This window comes from Clytia hemisphaerica, unplaced genomic scaffold, assembly GCF_902728285.1.
Source record: "Clytia hemisphaerica strain Z4C2 unplaced genomic scaffold, Clytia hemisphaerica genome assembly, whole genome shotgun sequence".
In the NCBI taxonomy this organism is placed as follows: Eukaryota; Metazoa; Cnidaria; class Hydrozoa; order Leptothecata; family Clytiidae; genus Clytia; species Clytia hemisphaerica.
In genome coordinates this window covers 1,191,577-1,214,573 of record NW_027103900.1, presented here as the reverse complement: position 1 = coordinate 1,214,573, position 22,997 = coordinate 1,191,577, and the positions used below count along the sequence as shown (strand labels likewise).

Here is a 22,997-nt window from a genome sequence, read left to right as displayed (position 1 = left end):
CGCAGCGTGCCGCACCCGCTCAGCAGCAGGCACGAGAACTCCGTAACATGTCACCGTGGTGACACCAATATAGAAATATCAAATAATAAATCTCGTCAAAGCAATCCTAGATCGAATCACAGACGCTCTCAAGAGCTGCATGTAGTATAAGGAGCATGAATCCGTTATTGAATGCCAGCAGCCCAAGCATTCTCTATCTCTCCCCCATGCCCAGCCCATCCCCCCCGGCCGCCCCCACAAAGCTTGTAGTAGTGTTGTTGGCGGTAGTTTTTACCGCCCTTGTTTCTTTAGCTCGTTTCCAGACCTTCTCTTATAAGGTAAACAAAAATTCTAAAGCGCGGGAAATGGGAGATCAACATCGTGTAGCACAGTCCACAGTCACCAGAGCAGAGCAGTGTAAGTCTGACACAACTTTGATATGCCTTTTTGTACTTCACTATAAGGTTCGTCTACTGTTTTCATGTTTTATTTTGTTACATTCTTTTTCGAGTTTTTACCATGCACTGTAAGTATTTGGACATCAAATAAAGTGAGATCAAGCAGTCAAGCAAAGTCAGAGTAGTGTATCGGGTGCATGTCACTAGTCCGACACTTTCTAGTCCGACAGTAAAATAGTCCGAATCTATAAGATATATTTACAATTTAGAAGTTTTTTTTCCGACGTCACTTTTGTCCGAAAACGAGTGTCGAATGTTGAATAAGGGTTTTTCACTGAGATAATATATATTAATAAAAGTTCATTTTGGCGGAATTTTGACATAATTAGAAACAAAGGAACAATTAAATTTGCGTAAAGATAATTTATAACAAAAAGAATGCACCGCCTTTAAGACTCCCTTTTTGCCGCTTTTTGCTTGTCCAGAATTATGCTATAAGGGTTGTAAAACACAAACTCTAATTCCACCCCCCCCCCCCACCAAAAGAAGGGTCGTAAAAACAGCTAAATCCAATTTCTTGACTCTTGAAAGCCTAAGGGGCCCAACCTCAAAGTCGGAACTTTGGATTTTTATAAGCACGTGGTTGCTTATATCAGATGTGCCTCCTCTTCGGCGATTTATATTTCGTTTTATATGTTATTTTGGACTCGTTGTCGGACAAAATTGTTGTCGGAATACTGACGCATTCGTCAAATCCAACGTCGGACATTTTTGCTGTCGGACTAGAAAGTGTCGGACTACTGACGACCTCCCAGTGTATCAGTCTCAGCTGTCAGAACAGTTCTCAATCAGTCTGTTATTAGCTGCATAGGGCCATTCCAGAAAATTTTTGTTACCCCCGTCAGACGACATGCATTTTTGAATTTTTTCTAGCCTTGGAAATAATTTTTCTTTTCCAGTGGTGGTCGGAAATTCCGATACCGTAAATCCTCGAATAAGTGCCCGGGCGCTTATTTTATTTTTCAGGCTCTAAGCCAGTATGGATTTCGTGTAACTAACGCCGAAGTTCTTCGGCGTACAACTGAAACGTTTTTGGCGCATTGGCGTAAGGGTACTTACAAAGATTGTTTGATTTTCAGTTGGCGTAAAGTAATAATTCCAGCTCAGCGTGAATGACTCCATAATCCATCGATTTTTAGCTTCCATTTGGCTAAATTTGCTTTCGCTCGCTTACGCTTGCGTCAATTTATTAATTATGTTGGCGCATGCGCCTCTTTTCCCATCTTGCACCCTTATTGAAAAATTGAATGTTGGTACAAAAGAAATTTTGCTTGGCGTGAGGCTTGCTGCACGGGAAAATATCTTCGGCGCGGGATTTTGTGGAATCCATACTGGGCTCTAAGGGGGGGGCGCTTATTCAGGCAGGGCGCTTATTTGAGCGGGGCGCTTATTTTTTTATTTCAGAAATTCGTATATCAACAAATTCGGAATCTGCTTAAACTTAACTGTTTCAAAGGGTTGGTTTTTCAAAAAAGCACGAATAAAAGAAAAATTGGAAAAATCCAATTGACAATTTCTATCATTTTATTCTTAATCGCTTTCTTTCTTTTTAAGACACAAGTATTTACTCAATATCTTATTCAATTAATAACAATTTTCGAATAAGCGCCCCTTCCTGGAGGGGGCGCTTAGGGGAGCCATCCATATTCAATTTACAACGCAAAACGTCAAAATGACGTTATAGTGGGTGGGTGGGTCTTTTGTTGTTTCGTTTTGACGTTATGTTGAAGTAAAGGTATACCTTTTCTAGAAATACAACATCGTGGAAATTGGTAAAAGCAATGATGCACGCTCACTTCCCGCTTTCTTTAAAACTTTGAAGTTGTCGACGGGAAAAACACCAAAACACCGTCTGCGCGAGTAAAAGCAAAGTCGACATGGTGCCGTTCGTCAAATATCGAACTTGCTTTTACTCGCCGTCACTCGCAATCCCTCGCCGCACTAGCCGTAGCGATAGAGATATCTCGGATCATATGCTTGGATACATAAACTCTCTACTACGCTTGAACCGAAGGGGAAGATGAAGCCACAGGCTGGAAAAAGCTATTCTTGTAAATTCATAAAGTTAGTAAGGTATTCATTCATTACAACGCTTGATGTTATCAGGGGTGGGTGGGTGGTTTTAAGTCATAACGTCATTTTGACGTTTTGCGTTGTCAATTGAATATGGATGGCTCCCCTTATTCAAAGGGGGCGCTTATTCGAGCGGGGCGCTTATAATATTATTTTAACTAAAAGAGGGGCGCTTATTCGAGCGGGGCGCTTATCAAGCGGGGCGCTTATTCGATTATTCTTAATTTTTCCTCTCTTACACCACTAAGCAAAGAAAAATAGTTTTGATCTTTCTATTATTGTCAGCTCTAGAGAAGGGTGTCGAATTTAGACGAGGGATGTCGACATTAGACCAAGTTACGGTAAATAGTAGTTTGATTAGAAAGTGAGTAGAAAATGATTTAAGTTAATTTTATACTCAAAGTTTCATACCATCCAGGATGGTAATTTTCAGAGAATAAAATGTTCTATAAAAATCTACCGTCAACTGATGCTCTAACTTGGGACTATCTGACACAAAACATTAACCTGAGAATAGATTGTAATTGTTTTTTGCCCACCACGCTGAAGCTCTAAAGGGATGGGATGAAAACAAACAATCTGACGTCTTCGTTGGACGGATTCATGCAAGGCCGCATTCAAAACACTGGAAACTAGCATTTGCCGCTTCAAGGTTTTTTTTTGTTTTTTTTTGCTAAGGATTATGGGGTAGATTATTTTTGATAGATTTGACGGGTGAGAAATGGCTCAAATGGGGCGCCGTTTTTACAACGAGCACCTTGTTGTAAACTTTCAAAGCGGTATGGCCAATGTCCACCAGTCTAGCAAAATGTTAATTCTTCTTTCAGAAAAAAGACTATAATTTGTTTACCTTTATTCTTGCAGCTTCCCAACATCCAAGCTCTCAAACTTCACAAGCCGAATGAAATTACTTTCGATTTCCCTTAGAAATTATGCGATGAAAAATCCGGGGGTCAATGAATGAAGACTTTCTTTTCCGCACAAGTTATCTTTGCTTATGACAAATTATTACTTTTCAATATAATTGTTAGATAAAATTTTTGATTAAAAATATTTTAAATTGTATTTTAAGTTTGAAAATATTGATTCTACTTAGTTTTTTGTTTTCATGTCTAACCCCCTGTCTTAAAAGAAGTCCCTGAATCTCGGTATTTATTTTGGCGGTCGGGCGTCCAAAACAAAGGCGTTTTTATTCTTTCCGCCCAAAATAGGCATTTAAAATATCAAATTTAAAATTAATAATATAAAACCTTATTTTTTACCATAATCATTCTTCTAAAACGAAAAAACAAAATATATTAGAAAAATGAAGAAATCACGAGTGTTATCAAGCCACCCAATAATGATCTTTCATTTGTCACGTCCATGTTCAATTGTTTTATACGTCACGGTCTATTGTCAACCATTGTCCAATCTCGTAAGCGATTGAAGTGCCATCAGTAATAATCTGAGAAGAGAACAATAACATTATGACATCACACAAATAAATTACGCTAGGAAAATCCGCGAGGACAACGCGCGGTCTTAACATTTTTCCCTCGCAAGTTTGGGTCAAGCTGGAGTTTTTACAAGGTTTTTGATGATTCGGTTGGTCGTTGAATCTTGAGACAAAGGATTTTATTGCTTTTTCTAAAGAAGGCGTCATCTCTATTATTTCAAATAACCAATTAGTGAAGTATCTTATAAAAACTCCAGCTCATCCCGCAAGTTTGGGGGGAACGAAAGTACTCTATATTTTACGTATGGGGAAATGGAAAAAAGATTCACAAAATAGAAAAGTTTCATTTTGGGGTAAAGAATCAGTATTGTGAATTTAAGCGAGTTTCTATTTTGCAATTTTTTACAGAGCCAAATAAAGATTTTTCTATTGTTCTTGCTCGATTGCTTCTAACGTATAAGGTATAGGTATGAGGTTATCAAGACAAAATGTGACAAATTTGCGCGGAAACGAAATTTAAAATTGTTCTAGGCTGTCCACAGATGTTATATTTCGCATCGTACCTCTAAAGCAAAGCGTGTCGATAGCGAAATCCACATCTGGAGCAGGTAAACAAAACATGGGACAGCAATTCCGCCACCATTTCACCGAACCTCCAAAGTAATTTGATTTGAGTCAATGAACGGCGTATTAAAGAATACACGATTTCTCTTTTGCACCAAGTAGGCTTTTAAATCGAAATATGAAAGTTGTTGTTCCGTAGTGGAGCACACATGAGTTATCATGACATGAAAGTATGATTGATAAACTTGGTGGAGTTATCATAACAAATTTGTTCTCAATGAGATTTAACAGTAAGTGAAGATACAGGCCAGAATATCAACAGTCTCATGTTTCGACCAATCGTCCCATGGTAGAGCAGATTTATTATTTTCCAGATATTTCACATCACATGGCTTTTATTTTCTGTACCTGTGGCCTTATAGCACCTTGCTCAATATGCGGCTGTAAAAATCTCACTCTACAAAATTCCTTATTTATTTGTTTTAATCTGTGATCTTAAGGCCTAGTTTTTTATCCACGTGGTGAACCGGTTTCCCCGATTTCCCGATAATTAAAAATTGGAACTTAAAATATAATCTAGATAGGAAACAAATATTAAATTTGATTATTTTTTTGTTCATATTTCTAAATTTTACGATATAAAAGAACTATTCACAAATTATTTTCTTTAACGGGCGTTGAATCGACATTGACATATTTAATGATGTCATAATCAATACTGTGCATATTTTGTCAGCGCCGTGCATATTTTGTCAACATCCTTTTCATTGGATAAATACCACTAAAATATACAAGATAAATAAACATAAATTGATCGCCCGCAAGCACGGCTTAGCTAAGTGCATCTCTCTTATTCATTATCTAAGAATTGAAGCAGGCAAAGATTACCGCACGGGCTGATAGCGGACAAAGGTTATTTGAAGATATTTTCAGTTATAATCCAAGGTAGAACAAACTAAAAATAGAAAGGGGTATTTTTAGTGCTCTATACAATGAGCGGTATTTTTTTGAATTCTATGTTTAGATTTTCTACCCAGCCCCGTTGCTATGTACGCGCGCCCTGTTGCTAAGACCTTTGCTTGAAATCGAAAGTGAAACCAAAATAATTAAGCGCACACTGCCGTTCGGGTAATATAGATAAAGTGAAAGGAGGTGACATGTTTGCAGATATTTCACATCACATGGCTGTTATTTTCTGTACCTGTGGCCTTATAGTACCTTTCTCAATATGCGGCTGTAAAAATCTCACTCTACAAAATGCCTTATTTATTTGTTTCAATCTGTGATCCTAAGGCCTATTCTTTTTGTGTCACTGTAGATAAAGCAATGGATAAATGAATGATGAAAGTTGCGAAATAGCGAGTAGATAAAATAATAGATAAACAAATGAAGAGTTATGAGGCAGCAATTTGATAAACTAATGTGTGGGTAGCAAAATAACACCTATATGTCTTTTTAACTTTGCATTTTTGAGTTAGGAATTCTTTTTTGGTCGCTAAATCTAAAATTCACTTCTCATTTTGCAAAGTGTGAAGCTATAATTCGAACCCTGTCCAAATTATGTAATCTGAATAAACCTGAAATTTAAATCTTATTTTACAGCACTCAATAATGTCCAAAAACAGTGAGGATACAGTGGCCTCGATAGAAAACTTGCTGCAAATTATTCGATCAATAAAATGTACAAATGAGGATAAAACTGATGCATACCTTACATTATTCAGGTAGGTCTTAAGTTTAGAATCTTTTAAATAAACCTTTTGCTATACATGATACCATTTTTTTGACTCAATAAATTAGCAGTGAAAACATTATGTAATGACTAATAAGCCTCCTTTGAAATGATAAGAATTTTGTTATTTTTTGTTTTCAGGTATTTGTACACCTTTCTTGACAAATTCTCTTTAATTGGTCATATCTTTAGAAAAACTGAGCAGGGTATCAATAAAATTTTAAGAATTTTAACATTATATACTTCAAAGAAGTTTAAAGTGACCCATAGCTTTTTGAATTAAGATCGCAATTTTACCAAAATGAAATCCAGTAACTTTTCTTCCACATTGGCTGAAAAAAAGTTTTTCACAAAAAATTGGAAAAGGTTGTATAGATACCTTAAATCATTCAATGTCTTGATTTGCAATGCTTTCTTTCAGGGTGTTTACTACAGATACTAATACTACAAAGGACTTTCTATTTTCAGGTTGATCCAGTCAAACAAGCAAGAATCTATCTCAATCATTACAAAACAAATCAACTCTGTCTTGAATACTGTACAGGTAAAAATCATACACAAACTGATTTTGAACTTTCATTGCTTGGTTACTTGATAAATTTGAAAAGTTTATGATTTTTGATTTTATATGATGATTAATTTTAATTTTTCTAGAAACATATCCAACACAATGAGAGGTCATTGGCTGAAGCGGCAATAACATTTCTTGGTTATTGTCTAGCTATTGAAGAAATCAATTTGTAAGTATCACGCTGCTTTATATCTAGATATTTTTTGCATTATATGATTCAAAGATATTTCTTTCACTTTGGATTGTTAATCTTCTGTATTTCAAAATCTCCCCAATTGATTTAAAGATATACAAAATCAGAATTTAACCATGTCAATAAAATTATGATTGACTTTTAGTACACTTCTACGTAATCTTAATCATCATAATCAATAAAATCCTTTTTTTGCAGTGTTTGTAAAGATGAATCTCTAAAGAACATCAGCAAAGGTAACTACAATAAATTAAATGGTAAAAAGGTTCATTTTGATAAGTAACCTATTGTAATATGGTTATTGTTTATCATCAATAACTCTGCTACCGCAGTCAGAGGCAACCAGAAGGCTCTACTTTTGATAGCTATCTACCTGAGGGTAGACCACTCTTCTTTCTCCGTGAATTGCTCCACATACACTCAATAATTCACTTAATTGCTGAGCTCCAAGCTGAGAGGTATCAAGTACCATTTTTGTTCCAAGTACAAAGTCTTTTGTATGAACCAGCTAGTGATTGAACCCACAACCTTACACACAGTAGCTGGATGCTCTACCTTTGCGCTATGGTAGCTTCTGGTAGCTTATCTTCAATAGTAGAGCAGCCACATGGCTAAAACTTGGAATAAATTACTTTTTTAGCACTTTGTCAAATCCTTGAAACTAATGGAGAGAAAACAGTTATCATAAGAACACTTTGGTGTTTTTGTAACCAATCTATGAAAAAGGACATCATTGAGCAATATGTAAGGGACTATTGTTTTTTTCTTTTGCTTACAGTGAAAAAAGACTTAATAGATTTTAATAGATCTTATAAAAATTTCTGTCAACAAATGCTCAACCATTTTCATTATTTTGTCCACTTTGATTCAAATAACAGGATTATTAAGTTTTAATTCTTTCCAAATTTAAAAATTAGGTTGAAAGGATTTTGGTTTTCTTCTCAACTCTCAAAGAGAATGACAAGATAAAGTCAGAAACAATTTATAATGAAGCTCTCAAAGTCATCAAAAAGTAAGTTGTTTTACTTCATTTCATTTTTTCAGCTTTATTGTACACGAACTAGCATATAGCATATTTTCCCAAAGCCTTGTGGGACTTATTCAGTTTTCCTGACTTTAGGTATGGCACTTACTAGAGGGTAGCGCTTATCTTTCAAAATTTGGGTTTCTAAGTTTCTGAAGCTTTAACCTACTCTATAAATTTGATCGATTCATGGATTGACATCCTTGGAGAGTTGGTATTCATTATGATGGCCAATAAGATGCTTATAGGAAATACCTCTTTCGGCTTCACTGTCTATACAAAAATTATTTCAATGCCAAAATAAAGTATATCTTTATAGATTTTGTGAGCAATGTCCAGACAGTATGAGAAGTAATCATGACAAATGGGCTCCAGAAATGATTAATTCGCTGACAAGTAAAGTAATAAAGGTAATCAAAATAAAAATACCAAGCCATTGTTAAAGTTTGTTTTGAACTAGTAGGCTAATAACTTAAAAATAATATCTTTGCAAAATTGATTAGTTTTTCCTCATTCAAATTTACACTTATTCCATTTTAAAATCGAAAATGATTGTTATATAATTCATTACATAGCTCTTAGTATTTTTCAATTTAGAACCAAGAAGTTGGATTTTCTGCTCTTGAAGCAAGCATCAATGTTTTAATGGTCAATCAAGAATTTGTTTCTTCTTTGTTACAAAGACTGAATGAAACCGTAAGTGTTTCCATTGGTCATTACCAAATGGTGTCCCTGAATTTTGTCATGCATCCTTATTAATTCTTACCATTTTTCCAAAAAATCTCTCGACTCATTCCTCAAAAGTCAAATTTTAATATAAATTAGGACAGTTTTATTTGAAGAATCGGAAATAAATGCAAATTTTTTTGATCTTCATTAATGTTTTACTAATGCTTTTCAGGAATTCTCACAAACATTGAATGGCTTATATGATGAGAACCAAGTGCATGTTTTAAATGTCTGGGCTTGTTTACTTCGTATAATTGGAGAGGTATGGATGACTTAATCTACAACCCCTATAGGGTCTACATAGCTATGTCCAGGGGGGGGCACTGATCTTGATGACCAATGGGGACGTACCGCTGGAGTTTGAAAAGTGGACCCCATCAAAACCTTGTCAAAACGAAAATGTTTGTGTTTTCACCCTGAAATGTGGCAAAAATGACCAAAAGTAGATAAAAATTTTAATATTTTTCTTATTTCCACCCTGAAAATTGTCCAAAATAACTAAAAGTCAGCCCTGCCAGATACACATCTTAAAAGTTAGTAAATTTGGGACCCTGTCAGATATCTCCAGAATCTAAAAAATGGACCCTGACCAGTGGCATTTCCCTGTATCCAATTTTGACTAAGTGCCTCCCCTGGGTCCTCAATGTTATTCAACAGCTTCTTTAAATCCTCAAAATCTCAGCCTCTTTGAGTGTTTTGCATAATGCAATCCCAAAATCTTTGTTCTAAATCTATGCACGCTAACTTTTAAGTACTTTGCAACTGCCCACCAAAATGGTCAGTTTGTTTCCTAGAATTTTGCTGAAAATATTTTAAAGCTATTGAAAAAACAGTATATATAAAGCTCTAATAATCCATTCAATTTTATTATTTATTTCTTTTAGTCATTTTTTCAATTCAACCGTATCAAAGTAACCAATCCTCTGTTGAAGATAGCTGAAAAGGTAATAATTTAACTATCTTATATATAGTAAAAAAATTTAAATATACCACGAAAGTCATTAAACAACAAACTTCAAAAAAAGCCTTGGTCATATGTGTAAATTTAACAAGGAAAACTGACTAATTTACTTTGACATTGTCTCTACTTTATTTCCTACATTAAATTAATCTAGTCTGGTTCAAATCGAGAAGCATTTTATCTACTTTGACTTTATTTTATTTCTATGCCCTTTCATTTTTAGGCATTTGCTTCTAAATCACCAGAGGTTTTGTTGGCATTAAACAATTTATGGAGATCACTGATTGATTGTGTTTTCACAAGACCAAGTAATTGTTTTTTTTTTACATCCATGGATGCTTACAACGTCATGGTATAAGAAAACATTCAATGGACAAATCACCCATTTATTACTTTCTTATACATGAACATTTTTTTAAAATTTTAAAAATCAATGGTCTACTCTTTGTCTTTTTGTTATTTTATGCTTTTTTTATTTCTTTAGGTGAATTCTTCAAAAGAATGGAAAAGATATTTCTATTACCTTTGAAAGTAAGATTTCTTGCCCTATTTCAATATCAAAATATTTTAGCCTTGTTACAAAAAAATGGAATAAACCTATGATATTCATGTGTGAACCAAAACAGAAAAAATAGTCTACATTACAAAAAAGTAATGGCCTTTTGGTCTAAGTTGTCAGCTTTTCAAAAAATGAGATTCTGATTCAGACCCCTGCTTTCTTTTCTGTGAAAACAATTAAAAGACTGTCAAAAAGTGCTAGATTACTGAGCTATCATAAAATGACTATCTATCTACATTCATTCTAGGTCAGATACAAAAACGAGATTGTAGCCCAGGAAAGTTTGAAAACACAGTGGTATTTACTATGTAACATCAATCAGAATGTCAATGATTATATTGAGAAGGTAATCCATGTGCAATATTTTTTCTACAAAAATCCAATGAAACAGCAGGGACGGACCACTTTATTTAAGATTATTGATGAATTTATCTGAGTGACCTAAAGCTTACAAGCTTTTGATTATACTTTATAATCAAAATTACAAATATCTGCTCATCTCATTAATAGCGAATTAAATCACATTTTAACCCTAAGAGATTTTTGTTTCTGGTATTTACTATCTTAACAGTACCGCTTCCCCTTTTCTCAGGGTGTATTAATTCATCTCACCAGATTTAGTTTTCCTCCCTATTCAGTGAGATCAATGGAATCACTGTCCTTTTAATTTGAAAAAATGTGTCCATGTTGTTTGTTTACGTAGCTCAATGGTAGGTATACGGGGCTATCAACAATAACATATACATTTATTTCTTTTCAGGCTATTTTTGTGGTGTTTGATCTCTACTTACCAACGGCTGATGCAACTCAAGCAGCTGTCGCAACCAGCACTAACAATAATATGAAAACTCCAGATCGTAGAAAGTCCATTCACAAATCACCCAAATCTCCTTTCAATGCTCCACCAAAGGTCAAGTTATTGCTTGCTGAAATGATGTTACAACTGTTGACACCATTGGAAAGAAGACATCAATTGAAATCTCAACTAGGTAGATTACCCTTAACTCCTTTTTACCAGAGGGACATAGGTTAGGCATTTTGATGACTGGGAAAATTAAAACTAGTTTATGATTATTTTTTATACCATTACTAGAGAAATAAATAGAATCACAAAATGCTCAAAAAACATTCGATTGAAATACCAAGAAATACTTACAATAGACGATATCGGCTTTCGATGAATGCAATGCATTCTGGTTTCTAGGGACTCTCAAAGGAATTATAATCTATTATAATTGATCTATTATAATTCCTTTGAGAGTCCCTAGAAACCAGAATGCATTGCATTTATCGAAAGCCGATATCGTCTATTGCTACACGATGTTTCATACTGGCGTATTCTTTAGGCAATCGGTGTATTTTAGATTGTATTTAAATGATTGAAATTTAATTGCCCGAAGATTGCGTCTGCATGAAACACCGTGCAGCAATTTGTAAGTTTTTTTTTCTCAATATAACATTAGTAGATTTCATATTTCACTTAGTTAGACTATAATTATCAAGCCTCAATAGACAAAAACTTCTCCCGGGCTTTGTACAAGTTGTGAATGCTGAGAAACTGCTTAATCATGTTTCATTTTTAGAGTTATTCAAGGGACCTTGTATCGACAAGAAAATCCTCATCAAATACTGCAACAAGTTTATTTGCTATCTATCCGACTTAACAACAAGCTGTACACCTAAACATGGTAAGATTGTTATTGGGCTTCATTAATAAATTAAGTATAAAATTGCTCAAACTAAAAATAAGATTGAAACTATAATTATGATAAACCTCTAAAAAGTTGGGAATTTAAATTTTTGGAAATACCTTTTTTAGTTATCCACAGAAAACTTAGATCCTATAAATAATCCTTTGTGAGACAGGTCTTCACCAGATTTTCTCAGGTTTTTGTTGAATAAATTGTTAAAATGTGATGGAATCTGATTGAAATATCTGCAACAGTCACATTCTTGGCACTGCATTGCTAATAATGCATCTTTTTGTAAAAAAATTGACAAAAGTAATAAAACATCGAGAAAATCCTAAAAATTGTTCAAACTAGTTGAGGTGTAGCATCAATTGTGTGTAATTTGGAAACGCATGAAAAAAACGATACACCATTGTATTTCCTCATCTTAGTCATAGGACATTGGACCAACCAATCTATAAAACCAGTTCAGACTTGTCATCTTTAGCAGGAATTACACCCCTTTTTTGAATGAATCGTTTACAAGCAGTTCTGAATTTTGTGTCTTTCCAAATGTATATGAAAGGGTTGCAACACGAGTTGGATAAAGTAACATATAATGCTGCCAAGTTGACATACCTAACAACCTCCTGTTGTACGTTATTATCAGGCAACGCCTTTTGTATGATAAACATGAATATTGAAGGGACAAAAGCTGCTAAATAAAACCCAATCAATATCATTAATTTGTTGACAAGTTTTCTTTCTTCTATGTGTCTTTTCTTTTCTGCCACCTGATTGGGTATTGTATTGTGTTGAGCGAGGCGTTTTGCACTTTGTCGAAATGCTTTCCAAACGAAATAATAGCTGCAACACAGTATTATTATGGATATGATAACAACGAAAGGACTGCCAAACATATATATCAAGGGGTTGATAAATGAAATTATCCCAAAGATCAAAAGAATGAAACAAAAAGACCCGATAATGGTTTTCATCTTTTGATCTGTCATAATATCATGATAACGGTTCGATTTTGTAATGACAGTGTATCTATCATACGCAATGAAAACGACAGAGCAAGTCGAGCAACCTCCTAACCATATAACAGTTAACGAGTATCCAGCAAGGACCTGACAAAACAGTTTCGAATCATTTTTCCGACCATTATTTATCAACCAAATTCTCAAAGGAAAACAAACAAAGCCGACTAAGCAATCACTCAAAGCGAGAGACGTTAAGATTTTGTTCGATTTTGTTCTCTGTGAGGGTTGCCAGAGGACAATCAAACAAAATGTGTTCCCCAAAGCTGCCATAATGGCTGATAGAGTATAGAATGTAGTTGCAATAATTTGCACTATGTTTGGCAGTTGGAAATAGTTTCCAAAAAAGCAATCCATCTTTTTTTTGTTATTTTCCTTGTCCTCTTTTCTTGGAGAAGGAGGACAAATTTTTCTTCATTCGAGGTTTTTAAAAGGCCAATGGAATTAATCACTAAATTGTAAACTTTCACACTTTTTTGTTACAACCAAAAATAATTTAATATTCAATATTAGCAATATTCGATTTTTTCCAGAATCTATTAATTTTATTAAGATTACAATAAAAATCTCTTCTTGAAACAAACGGATGAAAAAACTTCTATATCGATATCTAATTAGTTCTAGTTAGATGGAAATTAGGGTTTAATTTCTCCGTTATTACTTATGAATTTTTTGAAGAGAGTGAAACGAGTGGGAGGACGAGGGAAACTGATGAAGAATTGGGCTGTTCCATTAAAAAACCGTACAGGGGGTGGACGAACCTTTTCAAGTCAAAAAAATTATTGAGAATTGTGTGAATTCCCCCTCGAAAAGTGTAAAATCTCCAAAAATACCCTTGGGAAAGTTCTTTTGATACCTTAAAGTGAGGGTAGACGAACTAAAATCAGTCTTCATCCCCTGGAAACTTTTCTCGGGTTACCCTCTGAAAATGTTCGTCCACTCCCCCTGTATGGATATAAAATGGAAGCCCATTTGTGACAGTATAATTGTAATTCTTTCTTCATCCCATGATTAAGATTGAAATTTCCCGAGTTCTAATTCAATTTTCTGATTCAGTGTAATGGTGTGCAAAGTCCGCTCTGCTTAAGGGAGGGGGTGTTGATTGGAGGCGATAGATATAAATGGTAGATGTTATTATAGACCATGAGACACGGAGGAAATCGGTATCGCTTATGTGGCTCAACAATTTCGGAAAACTTCATAAAGAATGTTGGAAAATTAGATCTCATAAGCATCTAAATGTCATGATGTTTTATTTATGAGGCAATATTTTCTTTTTTTAGAGAATTCCATTGCAAATGTTTGGTATGCTTTTCTGGTGCAATTGAGACAAGATTCTGTGGAGTGTGGTAAGAAAACTTATCGGTAAAATAATTTTCACCTAGAAATTGTAGCCATTGTATCAAGTCCATAAGTAAGAAATAACGCGGAAACGAAAAACAAACTCTGAAAGCTATAAAGAGAGCAAAATATAAGTTATGAGTTATGGAATGCAAAAATGATGTCATAAAATTCCAAATATGACAACTAACTCAGGATAACTCGGTTTTTTAACTCAGAAAGAATAACTCTGGAATTCCGCGGGTGTCCAGATATCGGTATCAGAAATTAACAGGCATTGAATCAATGGAAATGTCCAGTTATATTGTATTTTCATAATTGCGAAATATAGTAAAAATTTCTCTTTAGAATCATCTGCCGTTTTAAAAGAGGTTTGGGGACCAATAACGAACAGTTTGAAAGAAAGAGTTGAACAATGGTCATTGAGTGCGACTTCCATACTTGTAAGTTCTTCACTTCCCAATTACAGTACGTTTTCTACTTTGGGGTATACATGTAAAAGAACTTCAGTTTTTGACAATAGCGTCACATCCTTGGCACTTTTATTGATTTATTTTATATTTTATGAAGGAAACGTATTTAAGATATTAAAAAGGCACATAACAGTACTGGCGAAATTTGTAAAAAAACTGTATGCAGCGGATACAAAATCAAAACAAATGTGACATGTCAAAATAAAAAATCAAACCAAATATGGCTAATTTTGATTGTTCAATCGTTTTACAAGTTTATTTTGGACACGTGATTCTAATTGTTCTCTTTAATGACACGTGGTTCGCGCAATGTTTACATTTTACAACTTTTATGTCCCTTTAAAGTATATTTTGATTTTTTTGTGGGTTTTTTTTTTAATTCTTATTTTCCAATTGATTTCTGTCTAACCATACGGGCCAAAGGTCAGTTTGTGGAATGTCGTTGTTTTACTTTTTACTAACTATATCGTATACTCTTAGATTGTCTTTACTTTTAGAAATTACTGCTCTTGATTCCCGAAAGTTTTCTCAAGATGACGGTTGGTAGTGTTGGTTTAAAGAATGGTTCAGAAGATGAGCAGATTTCTCTGTTTGTGATCCGCCTCTTGCTTCACAAGAATTTCATCGATCATGAGGGTTATGAATCGGAAAGGTTTGATTTGATGTCCCTTATATGTACCCTTACAACTTTCCTATGCAACTTTTTCAATTATTTTAATGCGGGTAAAAAGAGTACGACAATTTATTAACGCGAAAGGCAATTACTGTGGCTCACATTTTGTCATCGTAGCGTTTTCTAATAGCGAAGGCAGGGTTAAGATTTATAATATTTTTATATTTTCTCAAAATTTCAATCCAAACTTTTTAACTTTTTTTCGACACATCTAGTAAATTGCTGGACTATCCCTGCAACATATCGCAACTTAATAATACTTGTTATTTTTATGGAACTTTTTACGTGTTTCGTTTCCTTCAGGTTTTTCATCTTATTCGAACGTGCCATCGGTGTTGTATTCTCATCAATGACTGATCAATTGAGAAATGTCGATCGTATTTTTAATATCTTGGAAGAATCTCATGGGTAATTACATGGTTTTCTCTTACTTTTCGTGAATCAAACTTACCAAATATTCTTTGAAGATGATCGAAGAGGTTCGAGATCTTGGGTTGGGAATTTTTTCTATGGTACCTTATTTACAATAGTTATTATGCTATGCCGACAAATGTTAAAAAAGCCAACCTTTAATCTGATAGTGAAATTTACGTTTTATTGTAACAATCTGACATTTTCTTGTATTTGATTTTTGCTACTAGACATCTTACGAATCAAGACGTTCGTTGGAGACTTTGGAGTACTTTGACATCTCTGTTACAAGGCTACATCATCAAAACAAATAACGTCAATCAAGATGGTAGCATGGATCACAACTTTGCTGCCATTTTGAAATCACTCACGTATACTGTTCGATTTATCAATTTATCTAAACTACAAGAAGGGACTTTTAATGAGTTGCTGAAGGTTTGGCAAGAGATTATGGAGGCGTTTTGTCGTGGTGTATCTCTGCTATCGGCTGAACCGAACATAGCTGTTGAAGCGTTTTGTAAGAGTCTGGTATCGAGTAAAGTTATTCAGGTAAATGTTTCATAGTTTAAATGTCAATTCTCCTTTGCTTAAAGATGATCAATTTTAGTTTTGAATGGAAGCTTTTTCCAAGAACAAGTAAATCTTCGGCTGAGGCTCAGGATAAGCTATCTATTTTGAAATATCTATACTTGAATGCTCTTAAGATGATCATCAAACACTTACTTTATTGACCTAGGAATCTATAGAGGCCTGAAAACATTTTCTTCCAGTCTAGATTTTTCTTGATCTGTTCTAGGGTTTAACACGCTCACTGCCGAGACTTCTTTAGAAATCGAAATTTTGACGTTTCGAATTTTATCGAAAGTTTGACTTTCAGAAGCTCCTGTGGCCTACCAATCGGCGTAGAACGTTACGCATATTCTAAAAATGCAGTAAAAAAGCAAGTGAAGGTTCCATATCAAAGTTATGGCTTTTTGAAGTACGGCCAGTATTCTAACCTCTCTACTACGAGTATACCCGTAGTTGGCAGCGAACGTGTTAAATCGAATTTCAGGCTCATGTTTTCTTATAAATTGTTCTTGTATGATTATTATACCCAAGGAAGTTGTTATACCATAACCACGAATCAAATTTCTTCTCCAGAACGCAACCGACGTCAAAACATTATCAACAGTAATTAAAATGATATCAACGACGACCAAACATTTGGACTTTTCCAACTTAACTCCTGTTTACACGGCGAGGCTTACACCAACAAAGATATCAAAACGCTTGAATAATCCTTTGGGAAATTTTGAGTCTTTCGTGAACGTCATTGAGCATTGCATAGAGAAATCTTTCGAACTCATGCCAAAAGTAAGTGTCTTTTTGTTATCATGCTCCTGTGTAAAAGTCTTGAAGTCAACGAGCTATTGACAGTTTGATCAGATTAAGAGCAGAGCCACAGTATCTCATGTATTTTCGATTTCTCGTTATTTTACTTCTGCTCCTATTTATTCTGGCTGATTAATGTGTCAAACAGTGACAAATAATACTGCTATTTTTATTTATTCTCTACATTTTCACTTGGGAATAATTCTTCCGCTTTTTGTCTAACAAGTGTACATGCAAGGTTTTTACGTAACATTTCCTATTTTCTCTATATCAGGGAAAGCAAGTTGAAATTACGTTTATCGAGTTATTGGAATCAGTGGAATATTTCTTCACTAAGATCGAATCTGAGAATATTGTTACGTCATCATTACATCATTTTGCTCCTTACCTGTCACAATTGTTCGATCCAAAAATGAAATCCTCATCTAAAATTCTGATGAAAGGAGAAAAGGTCATCACTCAAGTTTATAAAAGTCTGGAAAACATCAATGAAATGAACTACACAAATGATACGCTATCCAAACTTGATATTTTGCTCTCAAAAACGTTAGCGACCACACGTAAATCTTTACGTATGCGCACTGCTACTTTTTGGAATCATACATTCGGAAAGAAAACTGGTTTGACCTACAGCGAGGAACTGAAGAGCGTGTTGACAAAATATCAAGCTAAATTAAGCTTAAATGTCCCTGGAATGAAAGCACCGGTCACCCAAGATATCACCTTTTCGCAACTCATGGACGATACAGCACAATTTCCTGAAGATTCGTCTCAAGTTAGTACCTTCATGTCTCCATCAAAGTTGAAAACGAAACCGTCAACTCATCAATCACCGGTCAAAATACACGGAAGTTTCCTCTCCAAACATAAGAAATCACCTTCCAATAAGTTGGGATCGCCTAAAGATGTCTTGGGAAATTTTCTAGCTTCAGGCTCCACTAAAAGCTCACCGAAATCACCGTTCAAGAATTCACCCGCAACAACGAAACACGTTCGACGTAAGTTGCCTATCATGCGAGAGGACTCTTGCGATTTCGTTGAGATCAAAGACTCACCGGGTACTAAAAAGAAACGCTTATTAACTGAACACCAGAAAGAAATAATGCGTGAACGTAAAGAGCTTCCAGCTATGTATAACACGCTTGATAATTCACAAGATACAACTCTAATGCGAGCGCTCTCTCAAGATATGACTCAAATGACACAGGAATCCTTATTCAGAATACCTGAGCAACCGGAACCGAATTCAGACGCAAAAGAACAAAGTGCTGACCAGATGGAAGAAGAAATGGTCAAGGAAATGGACGAGGAACCGCTGCCGGTCAGTAAAGTGTCCGAAAAAGAAACTATTATTGAAACTAAAAGTGATACTTCTAAACAACCCTCGAATGAAACGTGCATTATAAAAGAGGATGATATTTTTGAAAAGACTAACGATATACATGAAAAAGAGACTGAAACTAAGGCTCAGAATAAGACAAATGAAAAAGAGACAATTGATTTTGAAGTCGAGGAAAAACACGTGGAAGAAGAGACAGAATCCTCAGATATTATTCCTTCGTCTCAAACACAGGAACCACAGTCACAAAAGAAACGTGGTCGTAAATCAATGTTGAAATCGAAGACAAATACAACTGACTCTATTCTTCTCGGATTCAATGATATATTTCCTGATAAGGAGTCAGAAAAAGAAGGAGAGACTAGCTGCCAGGAAACTGAAGTCATAAAGCCAACTGAAGACCCTACAACTGTTTTATTGTCTGAAGATGTCGAGCTCTTTGATGCACCCTCATCCAATCGTGATAACTTTTCACTTACCAATACTGAGGAGTCGGCCAATCAAAAGGATGCTCCTGAACAATCAACCAATGAAAAGAAAGAAGAAAACAAAGCTGACGAGAGTTCAACCAATGAGAAGCCATCTGACCAACCGATACTTGCAATGGAGCCTAAAATCATCGTGGATAAATTACCGAACAAAAGAAAAAGGAGCGTTCCGACCGCTAAGAGAACTGGGTACAAGAGAAAACGAACGGAAGAAACAACAAACAGTAAAGAGAATAAACTTCCTACCAAACGAACACGCAGATCTTTAGGTGCTGCCAAACATGAAAAACCTTTACCTCCACAGGAAAGCGTCTTCGATTTTACAGAAACAGAACAACCAACGACCGACATTATTCGTCGGCGTTCAAAGGCGAGAAAAAGTGTGCCAGCTTCGTTTAAACTTAAAGAAACGGAGACTAAAGATAAAGAACAAATCGTCAGACCAGTGCCACAGTTTTCGGTAACGGAGCCGGAACAACCCATAATCGATAACAAAGAAACGATATTACTGTCCTCTCAGAGTATGGAAAACAAAGTGGAACAAAACCCGGATAGCATTATAAACGGATTAGAATCGGAACCAATAAAATCCGATATTGTAGACGAGGTGTCTAATAAACTACCTGTTCCCGATTTAGAGAAACTGCAAGAATTGTCCAGTCCTTTGCCGAAAACTTTACCTAGTATAGCAAAGAAATATCGTGATGCCCCAACACCGTTTGCAAGACACGTTGCTAGTGTATCCAGTCCCTTATCTGGAAACATCCCAACTGTATCAAGTCCATTATTACGAAACCAACCAAGTGTATCTAGTCCTTTATCCAGAAACAAAGTTACAGTGTCTAGTCAAATATCAAGTGTGCCTAGCCCCTTAGGGAAACCGTCTATCAGCAGGCTAGTGAAAAGCCCTTTTGTGAATTATTCAACGTGTAGTCCTACACGGGCAAGTACAGATTATGCCCACTCACCTTGTGCATCGCCCGCTGGTGGAATCCTCAAGAAACGTTTAACGCCCTTCGCTTGTGTTGATTCGCCCTCGCCACCCAATAAGGTAACTAATTATCCTTATTAAATGGTTTTCTGCTACATGTTTCCAATCGATTGCTCACAAAAAATATTGGTTTATGGCGTTCGAAATTTTCGACTTAAAACTTATTCTAATACTTCTATTTAAGTGGAGTCTCTATAACTCGAATGTCTCCTTAACTCAAAGAAGTCCCTCGTCCCTTGAACTAACAATGCCTTCATGAACTTTACTCTACATCTCGAAATTTCTTTAACTCGAAGAAATTTGTGTTCCTCGCAAATGTTCGAGTTATAGAAATTCCACTGTACAACCGTAAACATCATCATTGTATTCTTTTTTCAGAGACGAGTCTCGTTCCAACTACCAGGTGGTACCATTTTGTCTTGTGATGAAATGGAGAAGATTACGGAAGCCGAAGATGAAGAAGTCATCAAAACAACTCGATCACCTTTTTATACTTCACTCAAGAGAAAGGTACCCATTTTCTTTTTTTCCATAATTTTAAAATTCATAGTTTGCTCTTTTAAATTCTTTATCACATTTTCAAGAGACACGCAGCACGGTCATCTTGTACGTGCTCAAGACATTTTCTATAAAATTTCTCTTCGTTTAAGACATATCATTCTTGATTATGTCTAAGTTATATATAGCAAATTGTGTTTTTTTTTTTTAAATTAGTCAAGAGATAATTTGCAATCCAAACTGAAGAAAGGGAAAGACCAACAAAAAGAACAAACTTCAAAAGAACAAAACAACAACAACAACACTAACACGACCATCAACAGCAAATCCGCCGTTTTTCCTGACCTCGTCAAATGCACGGCACCGATAGAACGCGTTCTTCCGTCACTCACATTTTCACGTGGTTTCGGCCATCTTGTGCGCGCTCAAAACATCAATACAGTGGGTGACTTGAGCTCGTTGTCGGAAAATCAAATCGAAGCGCTCCCAATCCGCTCACCCAAAGTGAAGACCGTTCGAAGTGCTCTTCGTAATTTCACTACTCAAATGTCACGAGATAAAGTAGTACCTAAATCTCCGTTGGTTATGGGTAAATTAAATGATGAATCACTCCTAGGTATGTTATGTTTTTGTCAACTTCTTGATTTACTTAGATCGATTAGGGCGTAGAAAACCACTCAGTAATAATTGTTATGCTATTTGGAATGGTCCAGTAGCGTGGTGGAAGGGTTTTGGGGATCGTTCCTTGCTATATCACGTCATATCCATCGGACCATCACTGTGACTAATGGCCACGACTGACTAATAGGTACTTGGAACGTTTCGATCATGATGATGACTTTCCGAGTAATCCATCTTCCTTTCCTAGATTCGACCACGCCTACCAAAGACGAGACGACACTTGTCGAAGAGGCTTCTCTCTTGTTGACTCCCTCACGTTATCATCAAGAAGACGAAGTCAAGCGAACGTCACTCTTCAACGAAAAAGGAGATGAAATTTCAGGTGATGTTTCGACCGAAAAACCTATCCCTGCTTGTGCAATGGAAATAGACTTGAGTGAAAATCCAAAAGAAATTATAAGTGAAACGGAAGAGGAAATATCCTGTACGCCGCCTGTGACTGAAGAGAAAAGTGAGATTCCAACCCCTTTGACACCGCCTGAAGAAACAGTGAAAATCTTACCTGAGGTCGAAGTCAATCCCGTTCAGGAGCGAACTGAGACGGAAGTAATTGAATTACCATCAAAGTGTGATTTCACAATGCAAACGCCAGAAAAAGCGTCACCTAAAAAAACTTTGATGGAGATTCTAGATGACCACGACTTAAATTTTGACCAACTCACCAATAAACAACTATTTGAAATGATTGGTAAATTGGATGTTTTCAAATCGAACATCATGACAGAATTGCAAAACCGCATTGCTAATAAAGAATAAAGAATAATTTTTCTAACTACAAGTTTCGTTTCACATTTATATATTTATCTACCTATTTCAATTTTAATTACTTTTAACCAAGTTTTTTTAACCATTATTTTTCTGTAGCATAGATGTTTTTTTTACCCCAAACAGTACCCCAATAAAGGTTATTTATAATGTTCAACTTAAAGATTTCTGGGGACTGCGTTTACAAGTTTTTATTGTAATATTTTATTTAGCCAATATCTTTTAAATCATTTAATTTACATCATGTTAATAAACTTTTATTCAATATCATAATAAATGATGAAAGAATTTTCAAATTATGTATTATTAGTCGTCGATTTTGATCGAATTTCAGAAATTTCGTTTTGTGTCATGCATGAAATTGAGCCTCAAAACTTTGTTTTATTGGATCAAACGGTGCTGAAGATTTGGAGAAAAGAAACACTTTATTTTGAACTTTATTTGACTGTTCTGACAAAATTTCGAAAAAAAGTGATAACAAAATTGACAAAATTTGATTCTGTTTTCAAAGATCGATAATTCGTTGATCGCCAAAACAAAGTTTTTCGATATATTCGCATGTGGCGCCGTTTCATCGTACTTTTATATATATTATATAAACATACCCTGGAAAGAGTGTTATTTTTTATTCATTTATTTAGTTTTCAGTTTTGAAGGCCAAATTTTTTCATATCAAAAGGCAAGTAAGCGTATATTTTTTAGTATTATAATTTTCGTTCATGACATGAGCTTTAATGACTCACCTTTTACTTAAAATGCTAACTGAAAATCTTTTTAAATTTTCTTTATAGAGGCTTTCTGCGTGATCTTTTCTCACTCTATCGATTCATAAGATTTGTGGTATCGCAAAAATACAAAGCGTGTTTCTTATCGCAGAAATTTGTGGTTTAAGCGGTACCACCTCTACGTGATAATGAGAAATTACTCAAATAGAAACCACTCTTTCTTTTGCAGTAGAAATCTCCCAAG

The 22,997-nt window shown here is 35.1% G+C and overlaps 1 protein-coding gene across 1 annotated transcript; it reads left to right on the top strand.

Annotated features, from left to right (window-relative positions):
• Positions 1-341: 341 nt before the first annotated feature.
• LOC136808835 (telomere-associated protein RIF1-like) lies at positions 342-22,329 on the top strand. Its single transcript, XM_067065387.1, has 26 exons — positions 342-443; positions 6,115-6,236; positions 6,713-6,788; positions 6,899-6,984; positions 7,207-7,244; positions 7,649-7,752; positions 7,926-8,020; positions 8,352-8,442; positions 8,630-8,728; positions 8,934-9,023; positions 9,646-9,705; positions 9,946-10,030; positions 10,207-10,253; positions 10,529-10,627; positions 11,042-11,270; positions 11,865-11,969; positions 14,278-14,343; positions 14,684-14,778; positions 15,306-15,460; positions 15,785-15,889; positions 16,123-16,441; positions 17,036-17,248; positions 17,541-20,144; positions 20,463-20,594; positions 20,799-21,198; positions 21,451-22,329. The coding sequence occupies exons 1-26, from the start codon at positions 345-347 to the stop codon at positions 22,017-22,019; spliced, it is 6,183 nt and encodes a 2,060-aa protein (XP_066921488.1). The 5' UTR covers positions 342-344; the 3' UTR covers positions 22,020-22,329.
• Positions 22,330-22,997: the final 668 nt, after the last annotated feature.

Bases quoted from the DNA above. Each gene is read 5' to 3' on its own strand.
- LOC136808835 (XM_067065387.1), top strand. From the start codon at position 345: ATGGGAGATCAACATCGTGTAGCACAGTCCACAGTCACCAGAGCAGAG. The intron at 444-6,114 runs GTTCGTCTACTG...CTTATTTTACAG, and splicing joins TTTTTGTACTTCACTATAAG to CACTCAATAATGTCCAAAAA. The intron at 8,021-8,351 runs GTAAGTTGTTTT...ATATCTTTATAG, and splicing joins GCTCTCAAAGTCATCAAAAA to ATTTTGTGAGCAATGTCCAG.